Genomic DNA, 14,520 nt, shown 5'->3' with positions numbered 1-14,520 from the left:
TTTACTAAAATCTGTAAGTAGGAGCTACCTATGTGTGATACATACCTCTCTCCCAGAAAATGAGAAAAAAACAAACCCTAAAACACTTTAAAAAGCAACATCTGATATAGACCACTAGAGATAGGACAAAATACTCAATTCTTCTGACCCCAAGTCATCCTGTGATACCACACAATGCACACCTGCATTAACACATCTGAGGACCAACCTCCACGCTTTCCCACGGCCTCTGTGATTGAGGACACTTCTTCCATTAGCATTCAACATACATACTCATCACCCAAATAAGAAAAATAATTTATTTTGCCCAGAACATTTTAAAAAGTAGTTATTATGTAAACTGGGCCATATTTTATATACAAACGTGATAAAATCAATCATGAAATTAATTTATTATCTGAATCTGCTCTGGAAAACAGCTTAAGGCAACTGTAAAACAGAATGTATTGCCAACATTCGTACTGGAATCCATTTCAGCAGTTTTACAACTTTTTGAGGAAAAAAAATTATTTAATAATTTATAACAAGGCATTTATCTGTCTCATAAACTCAACTCAGCAAAGCTGGGTTTAGTGCTTACCTTACACAAGAGACTGGTGTCTACATTAGGGAAGCCAACATGAATTATACAGATCCCCAACACCCCCAAACACAAAGGATTCAAGGCCAGTTAAGTCAGACAGCTTTCATCAAAAGCCTAACAGCATACAACTCTCCTTCAGGAGTGATTATCGTTTTTTGGTACCAAAGGAGAAATATTTTACCAAAATACTAATATTTAAAAGAAGAACTGAAAAATGTTCCCAGATTAAGGCTACATCACAACCCTTCAGGATATAACATCCAATTTAATCATACATCTGATTTAATCATATGCAGTTTTCACTTGAATTGCATAAATGCTACTTTCTATTCAAACATAACAACATCACATGGGCATGCACTTGTTACCCAGTTTCACAGTGTTGAGAGCAATTCTGACTTAAACCACAGTTTTCTTTTTTTTTTTTTTAAGCAGCAGGGGCAGGCTGACTCCCTCACAGTTTTTCAAACACAACATTAAAAGTAGGATTTTGACATATCAAAAAGATGAAAAGCTTACACTCTGCTTTCTGAAATAGAGGCGGAAAAGGGCCCAAAGTTGTTTTGTGTGTCCTGCAGTGACCGCCAAGCAGCCTCTTTAGAATCCTGGGACTCAGGAACCCCAATGCTAGACCCAACTGGACACCACCGGCCCCAGGCCTCAGTGGGGATACGCCTGCAGGTGTCAGTAACCATCAGGGGCAGCAGTGGGAGGCAAAGAAATCACTGCCTCTCTTCCGAACAGAACAGAGCAAGCATTTGTTTCCCAAGCCAGTCTCAAGTGAGGAACTTATCAGCAGGATCTTTGAGAGACTGAACACAGGAGCCTGGTATTTGCATAAGCACAAGTGTAGCTCATCTTCACAGGGAACACAACTAACCCACATCTGAACTGTCAATACTTAAACACTAAACACAAAATTGTCTTGATTTATCAAGACAAAGGGATTTCACTATATATTCTGAATTGAAAACACTTTTCTCGAATGCACAGTAACAGTCACATAATTTATGAAAAAATGGACCTCACCTTCCACCTGGGTTTACAGTCTTTAGGTCTCCAGTGACCTCCTGGCTCAATATCTAAATCCTTGGAGAAGAGCTGATGAATTTCATCAAAACTGACTTCACTTACATTGACATTGAGGAATCCCCCTAGAAGGTCAAAAAGGTGAAGAACCATTTTAATATGAAGTCAGACAAACAACAATCAGCAGTGCGCTGGCATAGCGTACTTGCTGGCATAGTACCCTTTAGTCCTGTTTTCACCATTTAATTGTTAATACCACCTTTCAGTGTTACTGTGGATGATAAATCATACGGTTACCCTACTATCTTTGGCAAATCAGCCAAAGAAAACCAAAGCACTTAAGCTTTTTACTTTTGAAGAGTTGACTCATTGGAAAAGACTCTGATGCTGGGAGGGATTGGGGGCAGGAGGAGAAGGGGACGACAGAGGATGAGATGGCTGGATGGCATCACTGACTCGATGGACATGAGTCCAAGAGAACTCCGGGTGTTGATGATGGACAGGGAGACCTGGCGTGCTGCAATTCATGGGGTCGCAAAGAGTCGGACACGACTGAGTGACTGAACTGAATTGAATTGAATTGAATATGATGAATATTATAGTATTCTTTAGTAAATGTTTGCAGTCATGACAGTATAGCTTATCATTTCAATTTATTCAACTATTTAGAAACCATTTTTAATTTCAACATAATCAACAGAAGACATGAACGCCCAGTATATAAGAGTTAATTAAGCAGTTAGTTTGGGAGCTGAATCCTAGCTTCTATGTCTTAGGGAAATTACCTAACCTCTTTGTGCCTCAGTTTCCTCATTTGTAAAAAGAGATCTGCCTCCCACTGTGGTCATACCCCATTAGATGCTGGGCACAAAGGCACACAGGCAGGAAATTTAGCTGTTACTACTCTCATCCAGATTACTGACATTTCTTAAGAGAGAATCTGCAAACACAATTCAACAAATTTATTTTGAGCACCTACCATGCATTACCTTGACATGCAAAATGAAAACTATAAACTTCTAAGATGTTCCTGGTCTGCTAGGCACTCTCTCTTCAAGTTAACAAATAAATGATATCCTGGAGCTGTTTTACTAATAGTTTTTCTAACATATATCATGGAAAAAGGAATGACTCTTGCATGGAAAACCATTTCCATTAACTCAATCAATACCAACCAAGAACTATGGATGTATACATATATCTATTCTTCCCCAAATTTCCCTCCCATCCAAACTGCCACATAATACTGAACAGAGTTCCCTGTGCTATATGGTAGGTCCTTGTTGGTTATCCATTTTAAATACAGCAGTGTGTACATGTCCATCCCAAACTCCCTAACTGTTCTTTCCCTCCATCCTTCCCCCGGCAACCATGCATGAATGGCTGAGTCCCTCTGCTGTCCATCTGAAATTATCACAACACTGTTAATCAGCTATACCCCCAATACAAAATAAAAAGCTACAAAAAATAAACTTAAAAAAAAACAAACAAGAACTAAGGACTAACGACTATGTTCTTTCACCTCCTTGTCTCATAAAACGCAAACCAACAAATGTTGAGGCTTCCTATTTCAAGGTATCTGAGCTCAGTGGCCATGATTCCACACATGCAGTCCGCCAGCCCTCTGTATCCATGAGGTTGGCTGAAATCTGTGAATGCAGAACCTAATGTGGAGGGCCGACAGAGTAAGGGAAGGACTTGAGCATCCTCATACTTTGGCCCTTGATCCAATGCCCCTCAGATACCAAGGGACAACTGAAAAACACTCGGTCGCTCTTCAAGAGACCCCCTTTCCTTTCCTCCTGCTACTTTCTATTCTGTAAGATTTCACAGCCGCCCATCTTCCCATCTCCCTCCTCATTCTAACTAGGCAGGAACATAGTCACTACCATTAAGCACTTAGGCATTACTTGTTTCATTTTGTTGTGTGCATTCTCAGTCATGTCTGATTCTATGCAACCCCATGGACTACAGTCCACCAGGCTCCTCTGTCCACGGGATTTTCCAGGCAAGATACTGGAGTGAATTGCTATTTCCTACTCCAGGGGATCTTCCCCACCCAGGGACTGAAACAGCATCTCTTGCATCTCCTGCATTGCCAGGCATACTAGAGAGAAGTATTTCAAAATGCAAATGGCTTTGCTACAAAGAGTAAGCCAGGAAAAAATCTGAAATCTTCTCGTGTCTGTTCCTCTAACCTGTGCTGTCTTTTATAACCAACTACCCACCCTTTCCTGTGACAAGATATGCAAAGTAGCTAATCTTAGAAAGGTCAGATTTACCTAATCTATGAACTTGCAGAGAAAGGACAGATCAAATGTAAGATCCACCAGTCGACGTGAGCATAGACTCTCATGACTCAGCTGACAGAAACAGAATCTATAACTGTAATCAGATAAAATTCACACAAGTAAATCTGATGCATTTCTTGGTATGCATGATTCCCCAAATGATAGTAATTAGACTAAATAAGCAGTTCATATAAGGAACTGAAGTTGGTATTCTTTATGCACTGTTAAACCAATTTTTTTGCCTTTTGCCCAGCTTTATAGCTTCAACAGCTGCAATCATCATTATTGTTAGCAGTTTGCTCCAGCATCATTTGTAGTTTAATTTTCATTTTGAACACACATCTGCCAGCAAGTTAAAAGGTGGGCCTTATATCTTTCTCCTCAATGGGGGAGGGGGCTCCAGTGCCCATCACTTAACAATCTCTGATGTCTGAGGCACCCGAAGTTCACCTTCCTCCCCCCAGCAGCACCCCCATTCACATTCCTCAGAGACCCTCAGCATCTTTTCTATGTGCTTATTGCTCTTTGCTCTGAAATCTTAATATCTTACAGGCTGAAGGCCAAACATGACCCAGTGGCAGGAGGTTGTCATGCCAGGAGTAAAAGCAACCTCACTACTTGGGGGTGGGGATGAAGGGGTGGGGGACAGGCTCCAGGACAGACACCACCACCACTGGGAACAGCAAAGGTGTGATCAGAAAGAGAGAAGGAAAAATAAACACTGATTAGTGGAGGTGGGGTGGGGTGGGTTGATGAGAAAAACCAACTTCTGTTTCTCTGAAAACACAGCCATTTCTTTCCGAGTCGCTGCCTGTGCGTTTCACAGTGTGATAACCCTGCTCACACCCGGAGTCTGGACATTTAGATAAGAACTTGAGTGCAGGATGCCCATCACTCAAGCGCCTACTCTGCTTTTCCTGGGGAAGCTTCTCAGATAAACACTCAGAGTTAAGCCTCCACCCCAACCACCTTGTAAGTGACAGGTGTGTGTTGTCCCGCTCCCCATCCGCTGGCTGGTGACCTGGGGCGGAGGGCGCCCCCCACCTCCCTGGCCCCCTCTGGAATCTGTGAGTAAATCTTGAGACTCTACTTCCTTCTTGTGGTGTACTGAAACTGCACCTTCCATCAAAATGACCCCCGGGCTCTACATCCCCCAAGTGGGAGCTCGGATGCTAAGGGAGCCACCTGCCAACCAGTATGGGTAGCGGGTGCCCCCTCATTCAGCAGGTCATCATCTGCGTGTTATTAATACACCAGCTCCAGCTGCTCAATACACTTGAGAAGGAGGATCGGATGGTGGGTATGGTTGGGGCCCCATACTCCTAGATGCCTAGGAGCTGCAAACAGCTCTGTAACTTCCTCCTCCAGGTTGTTCAGTCTCTTGGGGAAGGATCCACTGCTGGTTGGAGGTCGGCTCCGGAGCTCTGAGTTGCTGTGTGTCGCTGATGCCGGGCCTGGCAGAGAAGCCCCCTACCCGTGCCGAACTGCTGGTGCTGTGCCGGGTCAGCTTCCCCCGCAGAGCCTGGCCAGCAGCCCCCAGGCTGAAGCACCTCTGCTTCCCTTTATTCTCTGAATGAGACCCCACCTGGCGTTGGCTGTGGAGGTGATCGGCTACAATCACCTGTGGAAGTCTGGGTGCTGGATGGTAGGGCTCTGCCTCTCTGTCTCTGGGGAGGGGTGGAGGCATGGGCTTTGAGGCTGTAGGAGCCAAGGAGAGTTCCCTGGAGCCAGAGCGGGGAGGCCAGCTACAGGGCCCCCTGTGTTGGGTCAGGACTGGATGCTGAGCTTGGAGAGCTGCTCTAACCCTTGGGGGGGGCAGCTCTACCAGGGCCTTCATGGCACCCAGGAGGCAAGTGCATCATTCGTTGTTGAAAGAGGGGCCCCAAGCCCTGGGCACCAGCTCCTCCCAAGCCCCCAGAGGAGCTGAAAAAACTACTAGAGGGACTTCCCTGGTGGTTGGGTGGCTAAGACTCCATGCTCCCATTGTATAGAGGATCTGGGTTCAATCCCTGGTCAGGGAACTAGATCCCACACGCTGCAACTAACACCCGGCACAGTCAAATAAATAAATACTAAAAAAAAACTACTGGAAGCTTGTAAGATCCTCATGGTCTGGGCATTACTGGTGGCATATGCACATAGCAAGTTATGAAGGCTATGTACTCACTGCCTGGAGCTTTCCCAAATGTGTCTGTTAATGCTGCACTGGTCGAGGTGGGTCCCGACCTCTTGGTGGTCAACTGGGAGCCCATGGAATGGGAGGTGGCAGCACAGGAGTTGGGGAAGAGGTGACCTCTGCCCCAGGCATTCCTTGTTACTATGCAGCATATACCAAAACGTCCAGCGATGGCCAGTGTGAGTGAGGAGCGGAGACACCTAGCTATCCCATGATAGAAATGCAAGGGTTTGTTTTTGTTTTCTTTTTTAGGAAAATTCATTCAAAGGGAGAGGGAGAAGGTCACCAATTGTCTCTTAGAAATCTTTGGAACTGGTTCTGGGCTCTGTTTATGGAGAAAGTGACCCTTCCAAGCCTTATAGAGACAGAAGCAAGCAGCTCGGCCTCCCTCATGAGATGAGCTCCGGAGATCCAGGTCCCTGGTGACTTAACCTCGGGACAGCTGGACACAAGTTAGATGCCTCTGTCCAGGTGCTCTTCAGGAGACGGTGGTCCCATCCCAGAGGATGCTGCTGTCACGTCTTGCCGTGCTACCCCCAGAAGCAGAACCCAGGATCCCACACCTGAGCTCCGAGAGTGACAGCCACCAAGACCCCTGCCCTAGGGACCCTGCAGGTCCCTGAACTTGTCCCTTCCTCTGGGGGATGATCACCTGTTCTCTAATTATCCAGTGGGATGTTCTCATTGACACTGGAGGCCAAACTTCATTGCTTCCCTGGAACTGAAGTGAAGGGTACCCTGTTATGAGGCATAACAAGTAGGACAACAGATGTCACTACTGAAACCGTCTTTCTTAACAACCTCCTGGTGGTGGCCATCTACCCCGACCCTTTCCTGGCACAGGTATGGATTCATGGAGTCCTAGGACCCAGACCTGGTCCCAAGGAGTATAATCCCCGCCATCTTGGGTCTCACGGCACAGCCATCTTGGGTCTCACAGGGCAGCCACCTGGGGAGGACCCCTGAATTCTCCTCCTTCCCTCCACTTCCCTGCACCCCAGTTTTCATACCAGGGCCCTTCAGTCTCCCTGGGAACACCCACATCACTGAACAGAACCTCTCAATTCTTTTTCTGCCCCCTCACGTCAAAGCCTGAGACATTCATGCCATTACACTGGGAGTAGGTCAGCTACCTCCCTCAAAGGGACTGAGGTGACTCAAGGTGCCACCGCTCTGGGCACAAAACAACACGTCATACAGCAAACCTGTGAGCCGCCCCGGCCGAGCACACCGCACAGAGCCCAGCCTTCAGGCGGCAGCAGCGGCAGTGAGATTCTTCAGCACACACGGCACGCTCACTGGCCCGGGAAGAAGGTGTGTGCGTGCTGTAAGGGGCACGCCCTCTGCGTGTACGTCAGTAATTCCACACAAACTTTAGACAAACGTTCAAAAGATGGCCCAACAGGTACTAGTATTCCACAATCTCGCCTGAGTTTTTAAAATCAAATACCTACCCTAACGTTATCCAAGGGCTTTATTTTTTTGGCTGGACTCCAAATAATGGAGTGGGTGGCTACAGACGGGACTGCAAACTGGCATTTGTCTATTGATACTGCCAATGGCATTTCTGCTTTGTGTGCTGGGGGACCAACACCCTTGCCAATGGCCTTTAATATCTCCACCATTCACACAGTGTCTGTGATCTGCCCTGAAGATTAATAATGCTGAGGCATCACGGGATCAATTGTGATGAGAAAAACAACCTTTGTTTTCCTGAGCTGCTGCCTCGGCATTTCATGGTATGATAACCCTGCTCACATCCTGAGTCTGGACATTCAGATAAGGGGTTGAGTTTGGGATTCCTGCCAAAAAGCTCCCACTTTGCTTTTCCAGAGGCCCCTTTAACAACAACCACTTAGAACTAAGGACAAGAAAACCCAGTGACCTCTGCCCCAACCACCTTATCAGCAACAGATCCCTGGTACCTGCTCTCTACCTCCGGGGACGGCAGACCGCCCTTCCACCAGCTCTCTGTGCCCCTGCCAGTTTCTGGGATCCGTGAGTAATAAACCTTGTGACTGCTTCCTGTGTGAAGCGTATTGAAACGGCACCTTGAATCAAAACAATCCTGTGGGTCCCACTTCCCCAGAGCAGAAGCTCAGATGCTGAAGGAGCTCCCTGCCAACCACCTGTCAGGGGCTTGTGCCCCTTTATTCAAACAGGTCATAATCTGCCTATTATTAACTTCATACACCAGCCCCAGCTACTCAACACGTGGTATCAGAAAAAAAAAAAAAAAAAAACTTATTCCTGTGTACAGAAAGTGAAGGAAAAGGGACATGTTATAGAGAGTGGCCAGGAAGAGGCACAGCGCAGGTGAGCACATGGTGACACGGTTTCCAAACTACCCTCGATGGAAAGAACCTCACAGGTGAGCCTGTGGTGGGACCCCAAGTCCCTCCTCCCACGGTACCCACCAAGGCTACTCTCATCTCCTTACATACTGGGTGCCCTTCCAGGTTTCACTCATGAAAGTGTTCCACCCTGCAACACTATTGGTGGGAATGTCAACTGGTATAATCACCACAGAGAACAGCAGAGTGAAAGTGTTAGTCCTTCAGTCATATCCGACTCTCTGAGACCCCCTGGACGGTAGCCCACCAGGCTCCTCTGTCCTTGGGCTTTCCCAGGCAAGAACACTGGAGTGGGTAGCCATTTCTTCCTCCAGGGGATCTTCCCAACCTAAGGATCAAACCCACATCTCCTACACTGGCTGAGAAGTTTCCCATATACTGTTCTTCAATGTCTTTTTTAGACTATCACCCCAACTCTTCATTTTAAGTGAAACACTATTCTTCTCAAACCGTGCTCATTGCTTGCTTTCTGAGATCCACAAGGTTGGGGTGAGGCAAATAAGAAAGTACACTGCAGATTTATACCTACACTTCATAAAAAATCACTACTTTCTTTTTTCATAAATTTACCTCCTTTGAAATTTCTGGCTTTTAGCCAAACTACCTTCCAAAATGCAGCCACGTTCCCTGACATTCACCTCCTTCCCTGGACATCCTCCTGGCAACACCCAACTCTGAATTCACACCCTGAGCCCCACCGTCAGCTAGAATGCCTGGCAGCGTCAGTGGTGACAGCCAGCCAGTCCTGGCTCTAAGTTCTCTCTGCTGTCTCCCCATTTTTTCTGTCTCCCCAGTCTCCTAAAAAAGCAGTAGCTAATTTTGGTGGAGTGGCTAAGGACCACCAGCCGCCTGTTGAGAAAGAAGGTCTCGGGCCCATTCTCAGTTCCTGTGTCAGTGAGTGGGTCACGTTTGTGGGCAGCCAGCTTTACACGTCAACACATTTGAGGGCTTGCACAACTGCCCACTGTTGAGTCCTGCCTCCCAGAGGAAGAAGCTAGAACCTCTCTCCCAACCTCTCAGCAGAGAGAAGCAGTCAAGTGATGAGACGCACCTGATGGTGACGCTGAAGCAGATGTGGCAGTGACGGCAGAAGCTTGTGGTGTCAGGGGCCCCAGGAGTGGCACTTCTGGTCCCCAGACCCACGCAGGCGTAGCAGAAGCTGCGATCCCAGCCAAGTGGTGGCAGGAGATGCTTCCCAGAGTGGTCTGGGCCTTGCTCTGGCTGTTCAGCTTCTGAACCAAACTCTGCAGCCACCCAGGTTTTCTGGGGCTGCCTGATATCTCTTTATGGATTCCCTTTCCTCTTTAACCAAATCAAGTTACATCCTGCGGTTGGCAACCCAGAAACCTTTCTTTATGGCTCTGAGCTTTGGCTTAGAGTAGGGGTCCCCAAACTCTGGGATCTAATGCCTGAAGATCTGAGGTGGAGCTGATGTAATGATGTAATAATGGAAATAAGTGCACAATAAACGTAGTGCACTTGAATCATCCTGAAACCATCCCCCCACCATCCCATGGAAAAACTGTCTTCCACAAAACCGGCCTCTGGTGCCAAAAAGGTTGGGGACTGCTGGCTTAGAGGCCTGCATTTTTAACCCTCCTCCTCACTGCTTCTGGCACACATTGACCATCTCTGGACCACACCTGGAGCAACACAGCTCCATGAGTTTCACCCAATCACAGCACAACTGTGGAGAAATGGGCTGAATGTTTGTGGTCCCCCCCTCCAAATTCACAAGGCAAAATCCTAACCCCAAATGTGACGGTGTTAGGAGGCGGGGCCTTTGGGGAGTGATTACATCATGAGGATGAGGCCCTCGTGAATGGGATTAGTGCCCTTATAGAAGAAACCCCTCACCCCTTCCACCACATGACGACAAGCAACAAGTGAGCCATCGATGAACCAGCAATCAGGCTCTCATCAGATATCAAACCTGACGACACCTTGAACTCAGATGTCCAACCACCAAAACTGCGAGAAATAAATACCTGCTGTTTAAGTCACCCAGTCTATGGTATTTTTGCTTTAGCAGCCCAAACAGACTAAGACACACCCAGACACTCACAGACACTGTTATTTTCCCTCCCTTCCTGACCTGCCACATCTGATCAACAATTTCCCATGCTCAAATTCATCACCCGAAAAATACCACTCAAATTCTTCCCCCTAGAAAATCAAGTAAGCACACAGATTAAACTCATCATTGAGGTAAGAGTACCCAATTGATTGCCTTAAACAGAATAAGCTTCCTACAGAAACTAGGCACATTATCTGTAGCTTCTGACCACCCCTGTGGGGGGAGGGCTCTCTTGGCTAACAGGTAAGTCAGCACCTTTTAATGTATGATTTATTGACTCCACTTTGCATTCCCTACAACTACTTTTTAAATATTTACTTCTCACGGTTCAAGCTGCCCGGTCCTTCGTGGCCGCCCCCTCATATGCATGTGGTCTCTACTCTCTTGGGAACATAGACGCAACAGGGCTGAGCCCCCTCGACTTTTCTCCCCCTCATCTCCAAATGGGTCTCACTCCTGCTTGGAGGAAGCGGTGTTCCTACTAGTCCCTACCAGCTCTTCCACAGAGCACATTCTGCCTGTCACTTTCTCCAGGATCCGGGCTCCCTGGACACCTCCCTTCTCCTCCCTTCACTCGCATCTCAGTTTGTCCACAGCGTCCTCCCCCGCAGCGCTTAAAACTCACTTAAGTCCATCTCTTCCTAAATCATTCTTCCCTTAACACCACCTCATCCACAGACTCCTTCCCCCAGTCTCCTTCCCTTTCCCACAAAACTTCTTTTTGGTCGTGACCTGAGGCGTGTAAGGATCTTAGTTCCCTGACCAGGGGTTGAACTTGAACCCCGCTGCATGGAAGCGCTGAGTTCTAACCACTGGACAGCCAGGGAAGCCCTGAACTTCTTTGTTTTAAACCAACTCGTTTTTACACGCTTCTGGGTCAGGATACCTGGCCTTCTCAGGACAGGATACCTGGCTTCTCATGTCACCACCCCACTGAAATCATGCTGACTGTGGTCCTGTGAGTGTAAGACGTACCCAGTTCAACAGCCTCTCACAGACACTCCCTTTACTGCTCTGAGATATGGGACAAGGCAGAGCCCTCTCCTTGTCCTTCGGGACACGTCCCCTGACCCCCGCGTCCCTGGCTTCTTTCCCCTCTTTGCTGACCCTCGGGCTCTGATGCTCTCCAAGGGCCCACTCATATGCAGCCTTCTTCCAGGCTCACTTGCTACCACCTCCAGCCCAGATCTCTCTGAAAAAATTCAGACCCCAAACAAAGTCTCCTGACCTTTCAACAGAACAAGCCCAACACCGAACTCATGCACTTCCCTGTTCTCCCAAGTGTGAGGTTTATCCTGCAATCTGCCTTTCAGTTAACCGCCACCGAGCCAAAACCTAGAATCAACCCTGATCTTTCAGTGGGTCACCACATGGGACCAAAAGCGTATCTCCTCTCTTCAGCACCACTGCCCGGCACGCACCCCAGCTGATCCTCCAGGCCGTGCAGGAGCTCCATGTGGCTCTTCCAGACCCTGGTACTTCCCCACTCTTATTCATTCTCAACTGCTCATCTGAAGCATCTTTCTGAAGTCCTGTCCTAGCCCCACCATGTATCTACTAAAAGCAGGTAAAGGTTACATTTCCCAAAGTGGTGTTTCCCGCTTTGTTTTACCCTTTTCTGTCCCTGGATTCTTCGAAAACTATGCACCTTTAGAGATGCACCCCTGGCTGGAAGTCAACCCTCTGCACACACGCTCAGGGCTCCGCTCCCCCAACGCCTACCTCATGGATGCCCAGTGATTCATGGGACCCAGGCAGCCCTCAGACTGGTGAGTCCTTAACACAGTGGCTCAGATGGTAAAGAATCTGCCTGCAATGCAGAAGACCCTGGGTTGGGAAGATCCCCTGGAGAAGGGAATGGCTATCCACTCCAGTATACTTGCCTGGAGAATTCCATGGACAGAGGAGCCTGGCAGGCTACAGTCCATGGTGTCGTGAAGAGTCAGACACGACTGAGTGACTGACACTGACTATTTCACCTTGCTGTGCAGCCTCACCTCCTACACGTCCCACAACACACCCACCCCAGTCATAGCCGACCACTCCCCACTCTCAAGATACAGAGCCTCCTGTGCCTGCAAACTGCCCCTTCAGCTATCTACTAAACCATCCTGCGAGACCCACTTTCAGCATGCCCCCTCTCTCTGAAGTCTTTCTTTCCTTACAGAAGCAACTGCTGTCTCCCTTTTGTCACAACCCCTTCTCTGGGTGTGTCGCCTGCTCAGCTGGCAGGCACGTACTCAGCCGTGCTTCTCCCCACCAGCCCCCCTGAACAATAGAGGCCCTGCTGCAGGCGGCTCATGACTCTGCAACGGCTCCCATGGCTTTTGTCTTCGATAAACACAGGCATAACGGTTTGTTACCGTAAGCATTACTCGAGCTTGTCTGAAGTTTATTTGCTTATCTTTTCCCTCTCTGCTGATTTTTCATTTGAACTATTTAAACTCATCTCAAAAAGTCCTTGTGGCTTTTGTTGTGGTCCTAAGGCTAGCAACCATAGAAACTATCAACGTTAAACCACAAAGGCAACTATTCCAAAAACGCTAGGACGAAATGCATTAAGGGGTCACTACAGAGGCACTGTCTTTGAATAGGAATTGAATAACAGGAAATCCACAGGTAAGTCTGTCTTCATTTTAATGCAGAGTGCACAGCTGACATCTTCCATCACTAACCTCACACAGAAAAATCAAAACATCCATACTAAGCATTATTTTTCAGCTCCAGATAAAGTGAATATTATTAATACGGAGTCCTTGCTCAGGCGCTCAGTCGTGTCTGACTCTGTGACTGCAAGGACTGTAGCCTGCCAGGCTCCCCTCTGTCCATGGGATTCTCCAGGCAAGAGCACTGGTGTGTGTGGCCATTTCCCTCTTCAGGTGAGTACGGAGAGTCTCCCGCAAATTTAATAAAGCTGAAAGTGGATTTGCCCTCTAGAGAATCTATAAACCCTAACAATAAAGAAGGATTCGTTCATATTGTATAAATAATATCTAAAATAGATTTCATAATGTAATTGACTGAATGTGAAATAAATGCTGAAACCCATGCAGTCAACTATAAGTGAATTCCAACTGGAGAAGTTCACTCTTTACCTTTAGGGTAATCAAGTGCCAGAAAAATCAAAAACATTACAGCCAGATAATCAAACACCAATTTTAAGCCCTAACCTTATTTTCAGTGATTACAGGGAAATTCAGTATCATTCCTATGTGAATGGTTTTCATCTAAGTAGATCATCTTTTGACACAGCCTCTCCTTAACGAGGCTTCCCTGGTGGCTCAGACGGTAAAGTGTCTGCCTACAATGCAGGAGACCTGGGTTTGATCCCTGGGTCAGGAAGATCCTCTGGAGAAGGAAATGGCACCCCACTCCAGTACTCTTGCCTGGAAAATCCCATGGACAGAGGAGCCTGGTAGGCTGCAGTCTGTGGGGTCGCAAAGAGGCGGACACGACTGAGCAACTTCACTTCTCCTTTACTATTATTTGGGGAGGTATGGAATTCAATCACTTTGTGTGACATTATGACAAGATTTTTATAATTAGGTATTTTATTTTATTTTCTCTGTCATTGATGGGAAAAAAATCTGCTAATTAAAAAAAAAATTTAAGGATGCATAGATAAGTAAAAATAAATGCCTCCACTCTACACATTTCTCCTAGGTTTCTTACTCTCCTGATCATTGTAAAATCTGGCTCCATCATTCAAGGAAATGAGGAAAAGGAGAGGGAATAGCAAATTAACAACCACCAAGCTTCAGGTGCTGTGTTTCTCTTTATCCTCACGAAGTTGACATATGATTCCAGATTTTACAGACAAGCAAACAGGCTCAACTGTGTAGCGGTCACGCAGCTAGTGAGGGGGTCTGCACGGTGGCTCACACCAGCCCTCTTGGCAGAAGCCTCAGTGTGGTGGCTGTGCCCATGGCCCCCTCCTCAGGAGCTTCTGCATGTGACCATATTTCTATTAAACATCCCATCATGCTGGCCGCAGCTAACTGCACAAGGGA

General features: G+C 47.3%; 1 protein-coding gene across 2 annotated transcripts in view; it reads right to left on the bottom strand.

Moving 5' to 3' along the window:
* Positions 1-14,520, bottom strand: part of B4GALT6 (beta-1,4-galactosyltransferase 6) — a 71,525-nt gene that overhangs the window by 19,422 nt on the left and 37,583 nt on the right. For both annotated transcript variants that reach the window (XM_055559182.1, XM_055559183.1), the window contains one exon: positions 1,613-1,737. In XM_055559182.1, coding sequence (XP_055415157.1) covers positions 1,613-1,737 — 125 coding nt within the window. The remainder of the gene's footprint in view (positions 1-1,612; positions 1,738-14,520) is intronic.

The sequence above is a fragment of the Bubalus kerabau genome, chromosome 21 (genome assembly GCF_029407905.1).
Source record: "Bubalus kerabau isolate K-KA32 ecotype Philippines breed swamp buffalo chromosome 21, PCC_UOA_SB_1v2, whole genome shotgun sequence".
Classification (NCBI taxonomy): domain Eukaryota; kingdom Metazoa; phylum Chordata; class Mammalia; order Artiodactyla; family Bovidae; genus Bubalus; species Bubalus kerabau.
The sequence above is the reverse complement of the archived record's forward strand: the minus strand, read 5'-3'. Positions and strand labels throughout refer to the sequence as shown.